At 43.2% G+C, this 15,386-nt stretch overlaps 2 protein-coding genes and 1 long non-coding RNA gene across 6 annotated transcripts; 2 read left to right on the top strand and 1 right to left on the bottom strand.

The window, feature by feature from the left end:
* The first annotated feature begins 89 nt into the window (after positions 1-89).
* On the top strand, positions 90-13,861 carry sept7b (septin 7b). Of its 3 annotated transcripts, none has more exons than XM_034612303.1 (15): positions 90-236; positions 1,626-1,642; positions 1,971-2,073; positions 3,583-3,689; positions 4,547-4,647; positions 4,768-4,902; positions 7,420-7,537; positions 8,010-8,102; positions 8,191-8,287; positions 8,423-8,474; positions 8,624-8,752; positions 9,471-9,491; positions 11,206-11,341; positions 11,634-11,776; positions 12,542-13,861. In XM_034612303.1, the coding sequence occupies exons 1-15, from the start codon at positions 233-235 to the stop codon at positions 12,579-12,581; spliced, it is 1,296 nt and encodes a 431-aa protein (XP_034468194.1). In that variant the 5' UTR covers positions 90-232; the 3' UTR covers positions 12,582-13,861. The 3 variants fall into 3 exon arrangements, with proteins under 3 accessions (XP_034468194.1, XP_034468196.1, XP_034468195.1); XM_034612304.1 differs by having other exon boundaries at positions 117-236; positions 1,974-2,073; XM_034612305.1 differs by lacking the exon at positions 9,471-9,491 and having other exon boundaries at positions 12,542-13,858.
* On the top strand, positions 9,498-10,929 carry LOC117777498. The gene is made up of 2 exons (XR_004616617.1): positions 9,498-9,980; positions 10,067-10,929. It is a non-coding gene; the product is annotated as an uncharacterized LOC117777498 (long non-coding RNA).
* On the bottom strand, positions 12,962-15,174 carry LOC117777496 (protachykinin). Of its 2 annotated transcripts, XM_034612307.1 has the most exons (5): positions 14,775-15,170; positions 14,477-14,579; positions 14,367-14,390; positions 14,223-14,279; positions 12,962-14,132 (listed from the first exon to the last, which is right to left on the bottom strand). In XM_034612307.1, exons 1-5 carry the CDS (start codon positions 14,865-14,867, stop codon positions 14,095-14,097), a joined length of 315 nt encoding a protein of 104 aa, XP_034468198.1. In that variant the 5' UTR covers positions 14,868-15,170; the 3' UTR covers positions 12,962-14,094. The 2 variants fall into 2 exon arrangements, with proteins under 2 accessions (XP_034468198.1, XP_034468199.1); XM_034612308.1 differs by lacking the exon at positions 14,367-14,390 and having other exon boundaries at positions 14,775-15,174.
* Between the last annotated feature and the right edge of the window lie 212 nt (positions 15,175-15,386).

Raw genomic sequence — 15,386 nt, 5'->3', positions numbered from 1 at the left:
CGAGGCGGCATCGCGAGATTTGCCGCCGGCCGATTCGCGTACCCTCCTACGCCAGTTTTCCGCCGTAGCCTCGTTGTGCGCCGCGGACGTTGCGCTCCGCACGCTGCGTAAAGCTTAACCCAGAATCAGCGACGACGACGAGGAGGAGAGAGAGAGCGAGAGAAAGAGAGGGGGGGGGGAATGTCGGCTTGTGGGTGATCGGTACTCGAGGCGGCAGGGAGCGTTCAGCGTCATGGGTGAGACCCCGACACACTTACTCCCCGGACCCCGGGCTCGGTTTACCGGCGCCCCGGTGGCCGGTGTCGACGGTAGATTAGCTCCTTGTTCGCGCTAAGTGGCTCCGCCGCGGCTGGAGCTTGTGCAGTTGTCCGAGCAACCAACGCCCAGTCGTGCGCCTCCACTCCCGATGCGTCGCCTGCTAGCTAGCTGGCTAGCCGCTAGCTTCGGCGGTGTCATTTCCTGCCTTCGCCTCGTTCGTTCGATTCTTATTTTGTGTGTTTTAACGTGTGTTAAGTGACCAAACTCCGCGTGAACACCGCGTTAGAGCCACACACTCCACGATGTGTGTAGCTAACCGGGCGTCGTACGTTGGGTTCGAAACCCGCTCGTCAATGCTAACTTGTTTGAATCTAAAAGGGGGAGAGGAATGAGATGTGAGCTTTTTGTTCATGTGTGTGTCTCCTGATCACGTCTCACAGTCCCACGTTATACAGATCACTGTCTTTAGATCCATGTGAAATCCTCTTTAAAGTCTTTGTTTCAACGAGCACTCCATCGCATGTGTGTGTGTGTCTGTGTGTGTGTGTGTCAGACAGCTGCCCCAGTGTGGGATCGATAATTTGATTAAACTGCAATTATTGGAACATGTAGGTCAGAACCAGGAAGCTGTCACGGTTCCACCTAAGGAGGACGAGGCTGCCATTTAATCTGGATTATACTCGATCTAGAACCTCCTAAGAGTTTTGACTTTTTAAATTTCATTAGCTATGAGGCCATGATGAGGATTTAAAATAAAACATCTGCAGCCCATTCCTGCAAATTCCACCACTTCCGTTAGCAGACACGGCCTGAAAGGAAACTGACAGCTGCTGTCCAAAAAACAGAAAGAGTCTGATAGTTGTGTTCTAGTTCACTTTATTTTTGCAGTTTCACAGATATTGATTCACTGGGATGCAGCTGAGGGTTGAACTCTTCCTCATCCTGTGGGCCAAGCAGCTCACAGTGTCACACTGAAGACATGTGGGCTGCTGTTGGTTGGCAGGAGATGCTGCAGCCGAGGAGGCAGAAATCCTCCCCTGCAGCAGTGAATGATGGGGGGGGGGGCGCCTTACTTTACGGTGCCACTGACTTTAAAGGAGCTGCTTTAAAGTCTGTGTTTGTTACAGTAGAGAAGATCTTGGGTCATTTCGCCTCGGGGGGCCTTTGCATCTTGGAAAGCTGATTCTGGAGAGGTGTGTTTATCAGATGGCCTGAGATTGATTCTCTGTTTCTTTTGTTGTTTTTCTCTCTCTCTCTCTCTCTCTCTCTCTCTCTCTCTCTCTCTCTCTCTCTCTCTCTCTCCTGTGGCTTTGTGACCCTGGAATCGATCATGCGCTCTTCCTGCACCTTGGAACTGCATCGCAAAGATCTACAGAAAGCAGCTGTAAGTATTTAAATCATTCGTATACTTTGCAGTTTTGTTTACACTTTTGTTCAGTGTCCAGCGCTGCATAATCCAATCAAAGTCCGCCATTATGCTAATTGTGTTATGCCTCATTACAGCTGAAAATATGTCACGATGCATTCATTTATTTATTTAATATAATTGGGACATCTCCAGTTTGAATAGATCATTAAATTTGTCATTGAAACCTTGGGAATAGTGTGGGAAAATGGCAAGGAAGACTTCTCTTTTGAGTTTTGCAGCCAAAGTTGGCCACACAGTTGAATTTCTTATTGGTTTGGATGTTTATTTATCTACTGTCTTGCAGCAGCAGAAGAATCTGGAGGGATATGTTGGCTTCGCGAGCCTCCCCAACCAAGTGTACAGGAAGTCTGTCAAGAGGGGCTTCGAGTTCACCCTGATGGTCGTGGGTAAGAACACACGCTGCTCCGCTCCTCTGGTTGCCCTTTTGTTTTAATTGAATCACTTCATTGTGTTCATTGCGGTGCTGTGGCGTTTTGAAGTCGTCCGTTGCGGTTTCTTGTTGTGAGAGAGGGAGAGAGGTTGCCGGTGTGCAGCCACATTCATACACAAGGAACATGCCCCCAGCTTTATAGTATTTATTGCTTAGTCAGAGTTCACCAGTGCTCTTATTTGAATTCATCCTGACGTTATGTTCTCGACATTGCCTCACAGAACAAAAACATTTGGGTTGGATTTATCCAGAGCAGCACTCTGCGAATCAAGAATGCAGACATTCTTTTAAAATGCTTGGATGTGGTGGTTGACACGCGGCCAAGATCCTCCCCGGCTGATTGGTCTCTGTTTGGAGGGAAATGTTTTGTGGGTCAAAACCATTTCCTGTTGGGCGCATCTCCAGTTGCGTTTCACACCAGCCAGTTTTCTTGCTTACAAAACTACATTTCTTTTTTACTTTCATTTGAACTGGCTCTTAACAAAGAACTTGGATCTTGCTTGTTCGCGTCCTCTGAAGTGTTCTTAATAAAACCTGCTGGGTGGTGACCAAGTGCTTCTCTGCAGCCTGGGAATGCTTCAAAGTGTTTGCTTGCAGAAAACATAAAAGATGGCAGAGCATCGAGCGGCAGGAAAAGTAGAGGACGTCCTGTGGGCTTTTTAGTAGATAAATGGTTGCCTTTGTTTTTATGGTGTCACCCTCCTGCATAGACACACACACACACAGACACACACACACACACACACACACACACAATATTCAGTTTTTCTTGGCTCTGATTAGCTGTGTGGCCACATGTCCCCTGCCGTGCAACGCAATGCGTCACCAGTGTGGTGTGAGAAGAGGAAAAGAGGATGAAAGATGGAGGAAGTGAAGCGACGGGACTAGTAATACCACCAGTGACGGGCACGTCTGTCCTTGCCTCATGATGCACACGCCACCCAACAACATGTTTACTGCACACAATGCAGAGCAGCTCTTTTCACTGCCCTGTCCTCACCTTGTTTTACCGTGTGCCCATTACAGATAGTTACAGGCCATGTTTAAAATTTGTTGCAGTGCAAGCTCCACACTTTACCCTTTGACTGTAGCCGGGGTGTAAATGTTGGCTTGTTAAATATTGACTTGGAGCCATCAGCCATGGCAGGCAGTGCCAGTGGTCATTTCCACTAATGATCCTTTTCTTTGGGAACTTTGGAAACAGGGCACACAAAGGCCAATTGTCCACGTTGTTTCTTTAGCCTTTTAACTGTTACCCAAATGGATTAATGTCCTGGTCAAATGTCAGTCTCATCCCCGGCTCTGCACATGCCCTTTGATTCTCTTAAAAATGTCTGCTTTGATTTATGTATAGCTGTAATGCAAAGGGTGGGTTTTTTGTTAAATACCTCAGATTTTCAGTGTTATTCTAGTAATGCAATACTTTTATTTTCCTGATTTGTCGTCTCGTGCTCCTCTGTTTCAGGTGAATCGGGACTTGGGAAATCCACGTTGATCAACTCTCTGTTCCTAACAGACCTGTATTCAGCAGAGTATCCTGGACCCTCACATCGAATTAAAAAGACTGTACAGGTACATTCTGTCTTGGCAAATAAACGTCTTTGAACAGAGATATTCATGCAGTGCTAAAAAACAATCAAACACACCTGCATTGTTCGCATGGAGCCGGAGCAAAAACAAATACACAAGGTTCTTTTTTTAGATACAGAAAGTATGTAGACCAAATGTCAGATATGAAAAACGCCACACTTAGAGAGGGTTGGCAGAGGTCCAATTTTGACATGTAAATATTGAAAATGTGGCCACAGAAATAACAATTACACATTCTACTGTGTCATAGTACATGTGATGCATGTGACGTACATACCAAAGTAATTATCTGTTTGTTTTCTTAAGTATGTTGTTCCCACGTAGATTAAACGACCTTCGAGTCGACTAAGATGGCTGCAGTGACATTGCATTCTTGGCTTGTTTAACAGCTACGGCAGCATTAAGAAGCATAATGTGTTATGATGAATGCAGTGACTCCTCAGTTTACCCCCATGGCTTAAATACGTCAGACTTACTGTCGGCTCCTGTCACAAATGTTTTTAATCTTCCTCCTTTTTGAGTAGGCAGGGTTGTTCTGAATCTGGACTGCCTAAGGTGCTGTACTTTATCTGTCTGGCTCCTGACTAGCAGTATTGCTATCTCCAGATGCTTGTGTGCTTTTCTGGTTTCCCAGCATAGTTCGCTAATGGCACAGTGTGGGACGGCGTGTTGCTACATGCTGCTAGCTTCAAGTGTTTTCTATGTGAAATATATGATACCATCAGCTGACAGCACTAATGATTTCGACCCCACCTCTCATAACTGTGTTTTTAATTAAATGGTTTTCTCTCAAAGACAGACGTAAACACAATGTACTCTTCTTCCTCATCCTGTGTCAGGTGGAGCAGTCCAAAGTTTTAATAAAGGAAGGCGGCGTCCAGCTGCTGCTCACAATAGTTGACACCCCAGGGTTCGGAGATGCTGTCGACAACAGCAACTGGTAAGAATCTCACCAGCCTGCAGCCTGGATCATATTCCTTCATTTGTAATCACCAAAATGTCCTTCTGGGTCTTTGTGGAGATTTGTTTCTTACTGGAAGCTGTCATTTGTACTATGTAGCTGGCAGCCAATCATTGATCACATAGACAGCAAGTTCGAAGACTACCTGAACTCAGAATCACGGGTGAATAGAAGACAGATGCCTGACAGCCGAATCCACTGCTGCCTGTATTTTATCGCCCCCTCGGGACACGGGTGAGTCTGGACAACTTCACAAGACAATCATTTTAGTGGATGTTTTAATCCAAGGTACCGTATGTTGTATGTAAGCACAATTCTAGTGTTAATCAAACTCTTAAATGTCACTGGCTTGATCAATGCAAAGGAGGTGGATGGCAGGAATGTCTAGATGGGACTGAAGAAAGGAAAAGGTTGGAAGGGAAAGGGTGAACAGTGGGAGGAAATGAGTAAAAATAGTAGGGTGACCAAGAAGGGAAATAAGAGGTCCGCAGTGCCCCAGAGGTCAGAGACTGACTTCAAGCTAAGTTTGCTGGTTCAGATCCCTGCGCTGTCTGAAAAATACAGGAACGGTTAGTCACTAAAGCACTTCCTTCCTTTTTTTGATTTGATATTATTAGGATCCCCATTCCCCCACTCCTCCTGGGGTCCACACGAAACATGACACGCTTCCTTCCTTAAACTTTCCAGCGAGGTGCTCAAACCTCAGCTGCTTCTGGAACAGCTCAGTGCTCAACGGCATGAAGTTGGTGTAGAACGTACACAGGTGTCAATTTGCCATATGATGTGGATTTTGACTGCACCATGCTGACCAGTGGAGCCCTCAGGGATCAATGATGTAGCTACACCAGTAGGAGGCAGTAAACTGTGTAAATTTCCATCCCATGATATGCACTGTTACTGTCCCTACTTCAAGTTATACCATGATATAACTTGGTATCAGATAACTTGGTATGCAGGAGTTCATGGGTTATCTAACTCCATCACCTACAACTGCTGACTCGGACCGTTGCTGTAAATGATAATGTGCGACTGAGCTTCTCTTGCAAAGTTACAGTTAAATATTGAGGCTTGTAAGTCGGGGGGGGGGCGATCCAGACGAAGTTACTGTTAAAATGCCTAACAGATCGTGCTGATTGCCAAATGACTGTGTGGAATTTGAATGTGGATGTTTATTATTCAGAAGCCATCGGATATTGCGATACACAATTCAGTCAAAGAGCAGAAAGAGTGGGAGCAGTGAAATAGAAAAATGAGGCTTGAAGCAGTTACTTCCTGCCATGAATGAAGCTTTAACTCCTTATTCAGTGTGTGAAATTGTGTTAATGTGAGAAGTTGCTCCGAGTCACAACTCGTGACCTTAAAAGGTCTAAAACCCGGCTGTTTGCCCCTGTAGGGCTGGGACATGTTGTTTATGTCTCTGCCGTGTTGAGCTGCCCCATTTGTGTATACGCAGAAATGCAGCATGTGCTCACATGCCCCTAAAACTGTTGACCGTGACCTGAAATGAAGAAGCCTCTGTGCTCAAGCCTTGTTTTTTCTTCATCTTATGTCTGTCCGTCTTCTGTGAGACATTGTGTATGTACAAGCTTGTCCTCTGTACGCACACAAGCAGAGCTTCAGCCTTGAGGATGTGCAGCGTATGTTCCCACAAAGACACAGAGCATCCCCTCATAACACCAGCTGACTGCTCTCACACTGCAGCACAATGACCTCCGCTGCTCAGAGACACTCTGAATATTTAACTCTTGACTGTTTTTTTTTTTTTTAAATGGTTTGAGGACGTGACTAATAAAACTATCGCCCACGCTCGTCCCTGTTCGGTCATAAAATGTGGCCTCCCACAAACTGTGGTTTAGCTCAGCAATGAGGATACGTTTGTTTAATTTGTGTGAAAAACCAACAATTTGCCTCTTTACACTTTAACTAGAAAGGAGGCAGTCACAGAAAGAGGAACTAAAGTAATATCAATTTAAAATGAATCAATTGCTTTATCATTTTGATTCATTTTTCAAGCAGGAGTGTTAAACATTGCCTCCCACCAACTTAACATTTCCGAGGATTTCCTTATCTCTCTGAATTGAATATCACTTTCCATATTGTGATGTGTGGATTTCAAAGTCCAAATGACTGTACTCATGTCCGCCTGTCGCCTTCTTGTAATGGAATTCAGGGGTCAAAGGTTAAGCTCTTGGTGACCTCATATTATTGTAAAGCGATATGTCGGGAACACCTGGTGGAACTGAACCTGCACTGGTTGATGGGGGAAGTAATTCTAGTGTCTGTTTTTTCTGTGGTGAGATTTCACATTCCTCATGGTCTCAAATCTATTTTCATTTTGGCCCAATCTTCTGTTTCCTGTGTGAAAATGTTGCCATGTTTGTGTGGGACAGTTTGGTTTGATGATTTCCGGATAAAGAGATGGATCAGGGACATGTTCAGCTGTGACTGATGGTTGATGAATCGCACAGAGGTTAACGTTGTGGTTCCTCTTTGTGGCGACGTCCACAGCACATTCTTCTGGTGAGTTTGTGTCTGGTCAGGCCTCGTTTCCGAGTAATTTACACGTAGTTTATTAGTTCACAGTTGACTTCGATTTTGAGGCACAATTCAACCAGCAAGAGCTGCAACAGTGATGCAATTTAAATCCAAAAGCTCAAAATACTTCCCCTTTATTTCTGTGTCTTGTACATTTACAATATCGACACCAAGAATGTAATATACAATAACTCTGTGACTGATATCTCTCTGCAGACTGAAGCCCCTGGACATTGAGTTCATGAAGCGGTTGCATGAGAAAGTCAATGTGATCCCACTGATCGCTAAAGCAGACACCCTCACCCCAGAGGAATGCCAACAGTTCAAAAAGCAGGTCAGTGGTTTCCACAGCTGCACATTGCTGCAGAAAAAAAGAACCACCACAGAGGATTTAACTTTTCTACATGGGTATGATGACAGTTCTGTGCATCTTGAAGCAAAGTCCTCTGTGATGTGGGCTGCAACTTGATGACCTACATTCTTTAAATTGTGGAAAAAGATGTTTGAAAAGAATACAAACATACAATAACATCTTTTAACTAGATATTAAGTTTGTTGCTTCTGAGTTAATGTGGTTAAATGTTAATGTTAAGATGAGACAAACCCAAACATGCATCTTTAAAAGTATGGACAAGATGTGGCCACAGATTTGTGCCATTTTGAGTTTTTTGGGCACGTACAAGTTCATACACTGAAAAACTTTACATACAGAAGCTTTTGCAAAGATTTTACTTCAGATAATTTGATATTTCTTGCTTAGTCACACTTGTGTTGCGTCAGCTCACACATCTTCTCTTCTGAACTAGATCATGCGGGAAATCCAAGAGCACAAAATTAAGATCTACGAGTTCCCCGAGACAGACGACGAAGAGGAGAACAGACTGGTGAAGAAGATCAAGGTTTGTCTCCTCCCAAATCCACACATCAAATTATCTAAATGTAAATGTTTAAAAACCCAGACTCACACACTTCTTGTTTTACTTCTAGGACAAGTTGCCGCTGGCTGTAGTAGGAAGCAACACGATCATCGAGGTGAACAGCAAGAGGGTCAGAGGGAGACAGTACCCCTGGGGGGTTGCAGAAGGTATGAGTGTTTTCTTAGTGTAATAATACCACATTCAAAATACTTGATTTTGAATGTTCTTTGTATCTGAGGTACAAACAGGGTTTCTTGTTTTTAACTTGATAATTGACTAACTTGTTTTATTTCCCCCTCTAGTTGAAAACGGTGACCACTGCGACTTCACCATCCTCAGGGATATGCTCATCAGGTACTGGAAGATACACAGAGACGCAGCCAGTATCATTCACACTTAACACTGTCATCCACCAGGTGGTGACGAACGAAGCCGAGTTTTCAGTTTAAACGTTTCTCACAGAGGATTTTGAATATTTAGAATTCTTTCTCTGCCGTTGCCAGAACACACATGCAGGACCTGAAGGACGTGACGAACAACGTCCACTATGAAAACTACCGCAGCAGGAAGCTGGCGGCCGTCACCTACAACGGAGTGGACAACAACAGGGCTAAAGGACAACTGTGCACCAAGTAAGTCCTGCACAGAACACATTAGAGACAGCGAGGCAGGAAAGAGACGCTCACATCTGAATTACTGAAAAGTAAATAAGTTATTGACAGACCTGCATTATTGTATATAATAGAACAGGGTCCTTATGTAGGAGACTTAATTCAGATGTAGATGTTGCAGGATCTGTTGAGAAAATGTGTTAAAACAACTTGTGTAGTTCCATTTCATGACGCAACTTTGGTGTCGTAAATTCTATGGGCTTGAAGTTGACCATGTTTTTGCATCCGTTAAACTGAGGTAAATATAATTGTGAAAGCAACATGGCCGTCATTTCATTCTTCAACCATTTGTCCTTTGTTTGTGATGTTTGACAAACTAGCTGTGGTTTTAGTTCACTCATCACTTAACTGCTCTACTTTGCCTAAAACCATGCCACCGCTGAATCGAGGCCTCACGCTGCTGATGCTAACTCACAGCTGAACAATAAAAAAAAACTCTGCTAATATATTTCACACCCGGCTCACAAAGCCCACATTGTTATTTTTCCACACTTTCAGTTTTTTTCAGTTTTTTCCACTTGCAGTGAAAAAGCAGTTTGAGTCACAGACACACGACTAATAGACGGCAGTTTTATTTTAGTGCATGACCTCATCATTGCATGCCGTGTGTGTCTGTGTGTGTTTTTGTGTGTGTGTGTGTGTGTGCGTGTGTTTGGTTGTATGTGTTTTTGTTTTTTAGAGTTGACACAGTTGACGGAATGTAAGTGGTCATTTTTTCACTTTTTTTGCCCGACCCTTGAAGATCTTCATTTCTCTGTCGTCCTCTTCTTCTCTCCTCCCTCGTTCACTGCATTCGGGTGTTTTCTCTCTTCCCTGTTAACTTGGTTCAGCAGCTTCCCTCCTCGTCTTCCCTCTGTCACTAGATGTTTCCAGGAACATTGAGGGGGGGGAAAAACTGTGAATCGCCACATCTATGAATCGTATAAATCTAGTTTGACGGTTATGAAGGGGATGCTTTAATATTTCTTTCCACTGGTGTACGTCTTGCTGCCTCCACCTGCTGCTGTTTGGACTAATAACAGAGACCTGGACATGAGGTGTTTAGGGAGGTTACCTGTGTTTGTGACATGCAGGACAACAATGTTGTAATTACACAAAACCTGCAGTTTAAGACAAAGTTTGCATGCTGGTTGTGCTGCTGCTGCTGCTGCAGTGCATCTTGAGTCATTTAAATGATTTGCAGCCTGAGGTGATGTTGAATAACTGCAAAATGTAGAGGATCTGAAGTTATAGGAAACTAGAATAAAGCTAAGTTGAGCCCGTACCTGCGCCAAGGCCCAGTATTCCACACCAAATCTATAATTTTCATTTGGTCGTAGTTCAAATACATATTGAAGATGACATATAAACAGTTGATTCACTACTGAATCCACATTATCTTAGCTACACACTGGTGCTAGTCACAGGTTTGTAGCCTTATTTCTTACTGTACACTTGTATTTTCTCGGATTGATTTATTATAACACAAAGGTTCAGCTTCAGATCACGATCGGATGAATGATAGTTTTAAAACATTGCTCGTGTTGTCACTGCTCTTAATGATCACAGGTAACCTCTGCACATGTTTCATGACGGGTCTCTGGACACTCGCACTGCAACAAACTGTCCTGTTGAGCTTCACTAACATTTAACCCATCACCCAAACTAACCAACCAGTGTTCCCAGGTCCCCTCCATTAGCCCTCTGGTTCCTCCGCTGGTTTCCAGATATGGTTTGGTTTCCTGCTCCTTTCACAGCCTCGTCGGATCCTAAAACCTTCTCCTCTCTTTTCCCTCCTGTGCTCCAACAGTTTGTTTTCCTTTGGGGATTTGGGGGGTAATGTTATATGTCTCAACACTGTTAGATATTTTTAACAAAGCTGTAGAAATGCTGCTACTGCACAGATTTTAAAGGCAGTTCCTTGTTTCTTTTTGGCTGCTGTGTAGAGAGGAAAGTATGGAAGTAAATCAGTCATCAGATTTAGAAATTTAATTCAAAGGCTTTAGACTGAGACTGATTTACTTCCATAGGAAAAGGTTGTAGCAGTTTAGTCGACCAGTCCAAACGAGTTGGGATCCAGTTGGCACATTGTCAGGTGTATGAGCCCGGCAGCTGTGTTCCACTGTTAGAAGCCAGAGCAGCTTTTCTCCTGCTGGTTTCTTCTTACTCTGTAAAGTACGCAAACGCCTTCAAGAGGAGTTACTGTGAAATTCAACTAGAGCCCGACCAATATCATTTTGGGGCTGAAACCAATAATGGGTCGAAAAAAAACTTCATATACTTATGTATTGGTCAATGTATAAGCTATTATAATACATTATACGGCAATGAATCCTAAGAATCTGTCCCTCGGGACAAAGAAATGCAACCGAGGCTTTTATATTTCACAGTTAATCAATAAGCGTGTGTTTGTGCTCCCGTCTTTTCCTGCGCAGGAGTCCTCTGGCCCAGATGGAGGAGGAGAGGCGAGAGCACGTCTCTAAGATGAAGAAGATGGAGATGGAGATGGAGCAAGTGTTTGAGATGAAAGTCAAAGAAAAAGTGCAGAAGCTCAAAGACTCTGAAGCAGAGGTGAAGTTACTCCTCTATCTGAACATCTTCCTCCGTCATGTGCTCGCGTGTTTCAGTGGTTGATTGTGTGACAGTTGTTGATCTGTGTAAAAGGATGTTCTGCTTGTTAGTTCCTCCTCAAAGCAGATCTCCGATAAGGGCTGTTTGCATGTCAACGCACATACAGACTTAAACATGTCTGTTTCTCTGTGTGCAGGATACATTTTGAGGGTATAAGCTGTGTACTTCACGTTTTGCAGTCTGCGAACTCTGTTTTTTAACTGATTCCCCCGACCTGCCTGTGTCTCTGCAGCTTCAGAGACGCCATGAACAGATGAAGAGGAACCTGGAGGCGCAGCACAAAGAGCTGGAGGAGAAGAGACGTGTGTTCGAGGAGGAGAGAGCAAACTGGGAGGCCCATCAGCGCCTGGAGCAGCAGAAACTCGAGGCCTCCAGGTACAACTCACTGTCACACTTTCCATGGTCAGGTGTCTGCATGCACTCCTGTCTCATGCACAAATAAACACACTGTGGCTTTGTAGGGTTTGTGTAGATCAAAAGCTCCAGGCACCAAAACTAAAGTGAGGATTCGTTAAAGGAAATGCAGTGAATTATCCTTATTTACAAATTAACTTCATGCAAACTTCAGATAATAGTTTCCCTTCGAGGTACTTGGCCTCAGTTCTTCTGTGGATTTAGTCTCTGTGTCTTCAGTCTCCTCATGTGATGCCAGATTCACGTTGAGATCAGGGCTCTGCAGGGTTCACACCATCTGTTGCTAGACTCCTTGTTCTTTTTGACTCCAGCTTGTGTTCGGGCTTGTTGTCCTGTCGCAGAAGGAATTTGGGGCTGATCAGATGCCTCCCTGAAGTTATTATGTGATGGATAAGAATCTAAAGTGCCTAAAACAGTTCTGAGCATCAAGCCATTAGTGTTCAAGATTCTTGATTTGAATATAACAACATGTAATCTGTAAGAGTGGCAGGTAAAAAAAAAAAAAACAGGCCCGATACACAACCTAAAATCAAAGGAGTCCCTGCTATAGATGATATTTACTTATATATACAGGATATAACTGCATCATTCAGAACTGTGCGGGTGTTTATCTATCATCCATAACAGACATGACCTATAAAGTGATGTATTTATTTGTTACTTATAGATCTAACAGAGCTGAAATGTTAATTAACATCTTACTGGTTATATCTCCTTCTCTCTCAGGACTCTGGAGAAGAACAAAAAGAAAGGCAAGATCTTTTAAAGTCGGCAGGACCACCCCAACTCGAGTTGTTTTTGTTTGCCAACGTTGCCGGTCAGGACACCAGTGTGTGGTGCTGACATTACCCTCATCCTCCTCATCCTCCTCATCCTCCTCTTCATCCTCTTCCTTTCCGCTCTGTCTGCCAGCACAGCTGTGCTCCTGCTCCCACCCACTAGAGGGGGTCACTGGGAGTATTTGTAGGTATGTGGGGGGGTGGGCGGTGGAGACAGGTCTACACGTACAGTCAGAATCGCCATCACAGAAGCCCCTCCCCCCTCGCTGCCTCGGGACTCATCATCATCATCATCATTGAAGAATGTGTGTACCTTAACAGCCAATTAAAATAACCCCACGTTAGAAAGGCCAAACCCACATTATTTTTATTATTATTATTATTATTGATGTTATTATTGTTGTTGTTATAACTGAATACTGTCCCCCCCCCACCTGCTGCTCTTCTTACCCCCCCACCCCCCAAGGTTGCTTTGAAACGACTGACGTGTAGTTTTATGGAGATAAGATGGAGAAGAGACCCGAGTTGCGTCTGACTGTTGTACAATCAAGTTCTGGTGAATTCTATTTGTTTACAGGAAAAAAGTGACAGTAACATTCAGTGAATATTAACCTGATCGTCGACCGTGTATTAAACCAAGAGGACAAGGCATTAATTAATCCTTCTTTTTCTTTTTGAGTGTACCTGGTGAACCGTCTCTCCTGTGAGATCATGAAATAGTGTCAACTGAAAATCATGAATTTGAGAAAAACGAGGAAAAAATGCACCTTGGGCCTTTTTTTTTATAGATTTTTTTTTTTTTTAATGGCTAAAGCTTATTCTCCTTCTTTTTTTTTTGACATGTAACGCTTTCTTTATCCTGTGTTTCGCTGTCTCCACTAGCCTTGGAACCACCATTTATAATGTCATAAGTGTTATACTTCACTTTAGTTTATTTTTATATATACACCGAGCCAGCTGAAGTCATAACTTCTTTTGTATGTTTAGAAAAAACAAAAATCTCAGAGACTTTTAACAGCAGCGTCCGCCGCTCTGGATGAAAACAGTAACACACAAATTCATACACACTTTTACAAATAACATCCTGGACGTGTTGGAAAGAGGAAAAAAACAATATTTCAGTCACTCTGCGGAAAAATGAAAAGTGGGAAATGAAGAGTCGACACCGCGATTTGCTTTGGCTATGTACTCCATCTCTGTATTTTTAATTTTATTTTTCATTTGTATTGTACAAAGTCACTTAATAAACCTGTGATGATAACGAGGAGTGAGACGGTTTTATTATAAAGTGATTTTTACATCATAATAATTATGCACCATTAAAGTATCACTGTTGTTTAACTTCCAGTGTTGACATTATTCTGCCACTAGATGTCGCTGGTGTCCCCCAGTGTCAAACTGTTCAATGAGACATTTTCATGAAACAACAACAAACTGAAAACACAAACTTCTTCTTGTTGATCTGAGATGAATCGAAGTAGAGACACAGATGTTTTCTCCTCAGTAATCCTCGCTCCTCTGTGCAGCTCCCATGAAGCCTGCAGGGGTGAGGTCAGCTGTTACCAGGCAGATTTCCACTGACATGACACTTGTTTTGTTTTTCTGTGGCAGTTGAATAAAATCATTACCTTCATCCTCAAAGCTCCGTTTCCCCATCAGACCCACGAAGGTTTGAAATTTGTGTCCTAGGAATGAAAAACAAGCAACTTCTGTCAAAACTGCTAAAGAAAAATCTAAAATAAAGCAAAATGATTTATTAATTGACTACTTACGTTTACGTGCTGGCTGTGTTTTCCCTGTTTTAGATGAAGGAAATAAATCAATGATCTGTCTCGTTTAACCTGAACAGTTTATTTATTTATATGGAATTAAATATTCCTACCAGAGTCTTTCTTCCCCATGTGTCCCAGATACTGACGTGGTCCTGGTTTTCTGATCAGTCTCACAAACACATCTTCAATGACTTCAGAGTTTGGCCATTTGTTCTTCAAAGAGACAAAGGATGAAAAACAGAAACTGAATATTACGAATATTGTTGTATTCATGTGAAGGAGTAAAATAAATCATCTGTCCAAGAGGCTTTGAACAGAAAAGACAATGGTTATAGTTTATTGTGTCTTTACCAAACATCCTGAAATCGGTTGTGAATTCTAATAAATGTACAGACGTGGGAGTCTCACCTCTTCTCTGGCTCCTCTCCAGTTGTCCACATCTTGACAGAAAACATTTGTGAGCAGCAGCAGAACAATCACAACAAGTTTCAGTATCTCCATCACCACAAACCGTGCGTAAAATGACTCTGCATGGAAATATCCAACGCCTTTTCGTTCCCTTTAGTCCGAGTAAGATCAAATACATGTGCAGGTAGTTTCCACGTCTCTGCTCGGTTCTTAAGTACCGAGAAAGAGAGAAGAAGAAGAAGAAGAGCGCGTCTTCTCTGACGGTACCTCAGTGCGCCACAAGGACCCTTCAACGCTCATTTTGCGCCTTTACGCACAGCTGGAGGGGATGATGTGGATCGATGCTCGTCTGGGGCGATTATCCAGTGACTCACAGGACTTCATGTATGTTATAATTAGTTTAAGTCCCATGCATTAGGACCACGGGAGATTATAAAGGAGTTTCTGAAGTACCAGTGTGGACAATGGGACGTTTTGTTTGTCAACCTGAGAACAAAACTGAAGCTCTGGCCCTTTAGACGAGTATAGAACAGAATTTCCTAAAGAGGATAAACTTAAAACATCTGTATAGAATCCAGATGTGGAGGTGGAAGTATCCAGAACCAGGTCCCT

The sequence above is a fragment of the Hippoglossus hippoglossus genome, chromosome 16, assembly GCF_009819705.1.
Source record: "Hippoglossus hippoglossus isolate fHipHip1 chromosome 16, fHipHip1.pri, whole genome shotgun sequence".
NCBI classification, from domain to species: Eukaryota; Metazoa; Chordata; class Actinopteri; order Pleuronectiformes; family Pleuronectidae; genus Hippoglossus; species Hippoglossus hippoglossus.
Note: the sequence above shows the minus strand (reverse complement) of the source record. Positions and strands in the feature narration are given on the sequence as shown.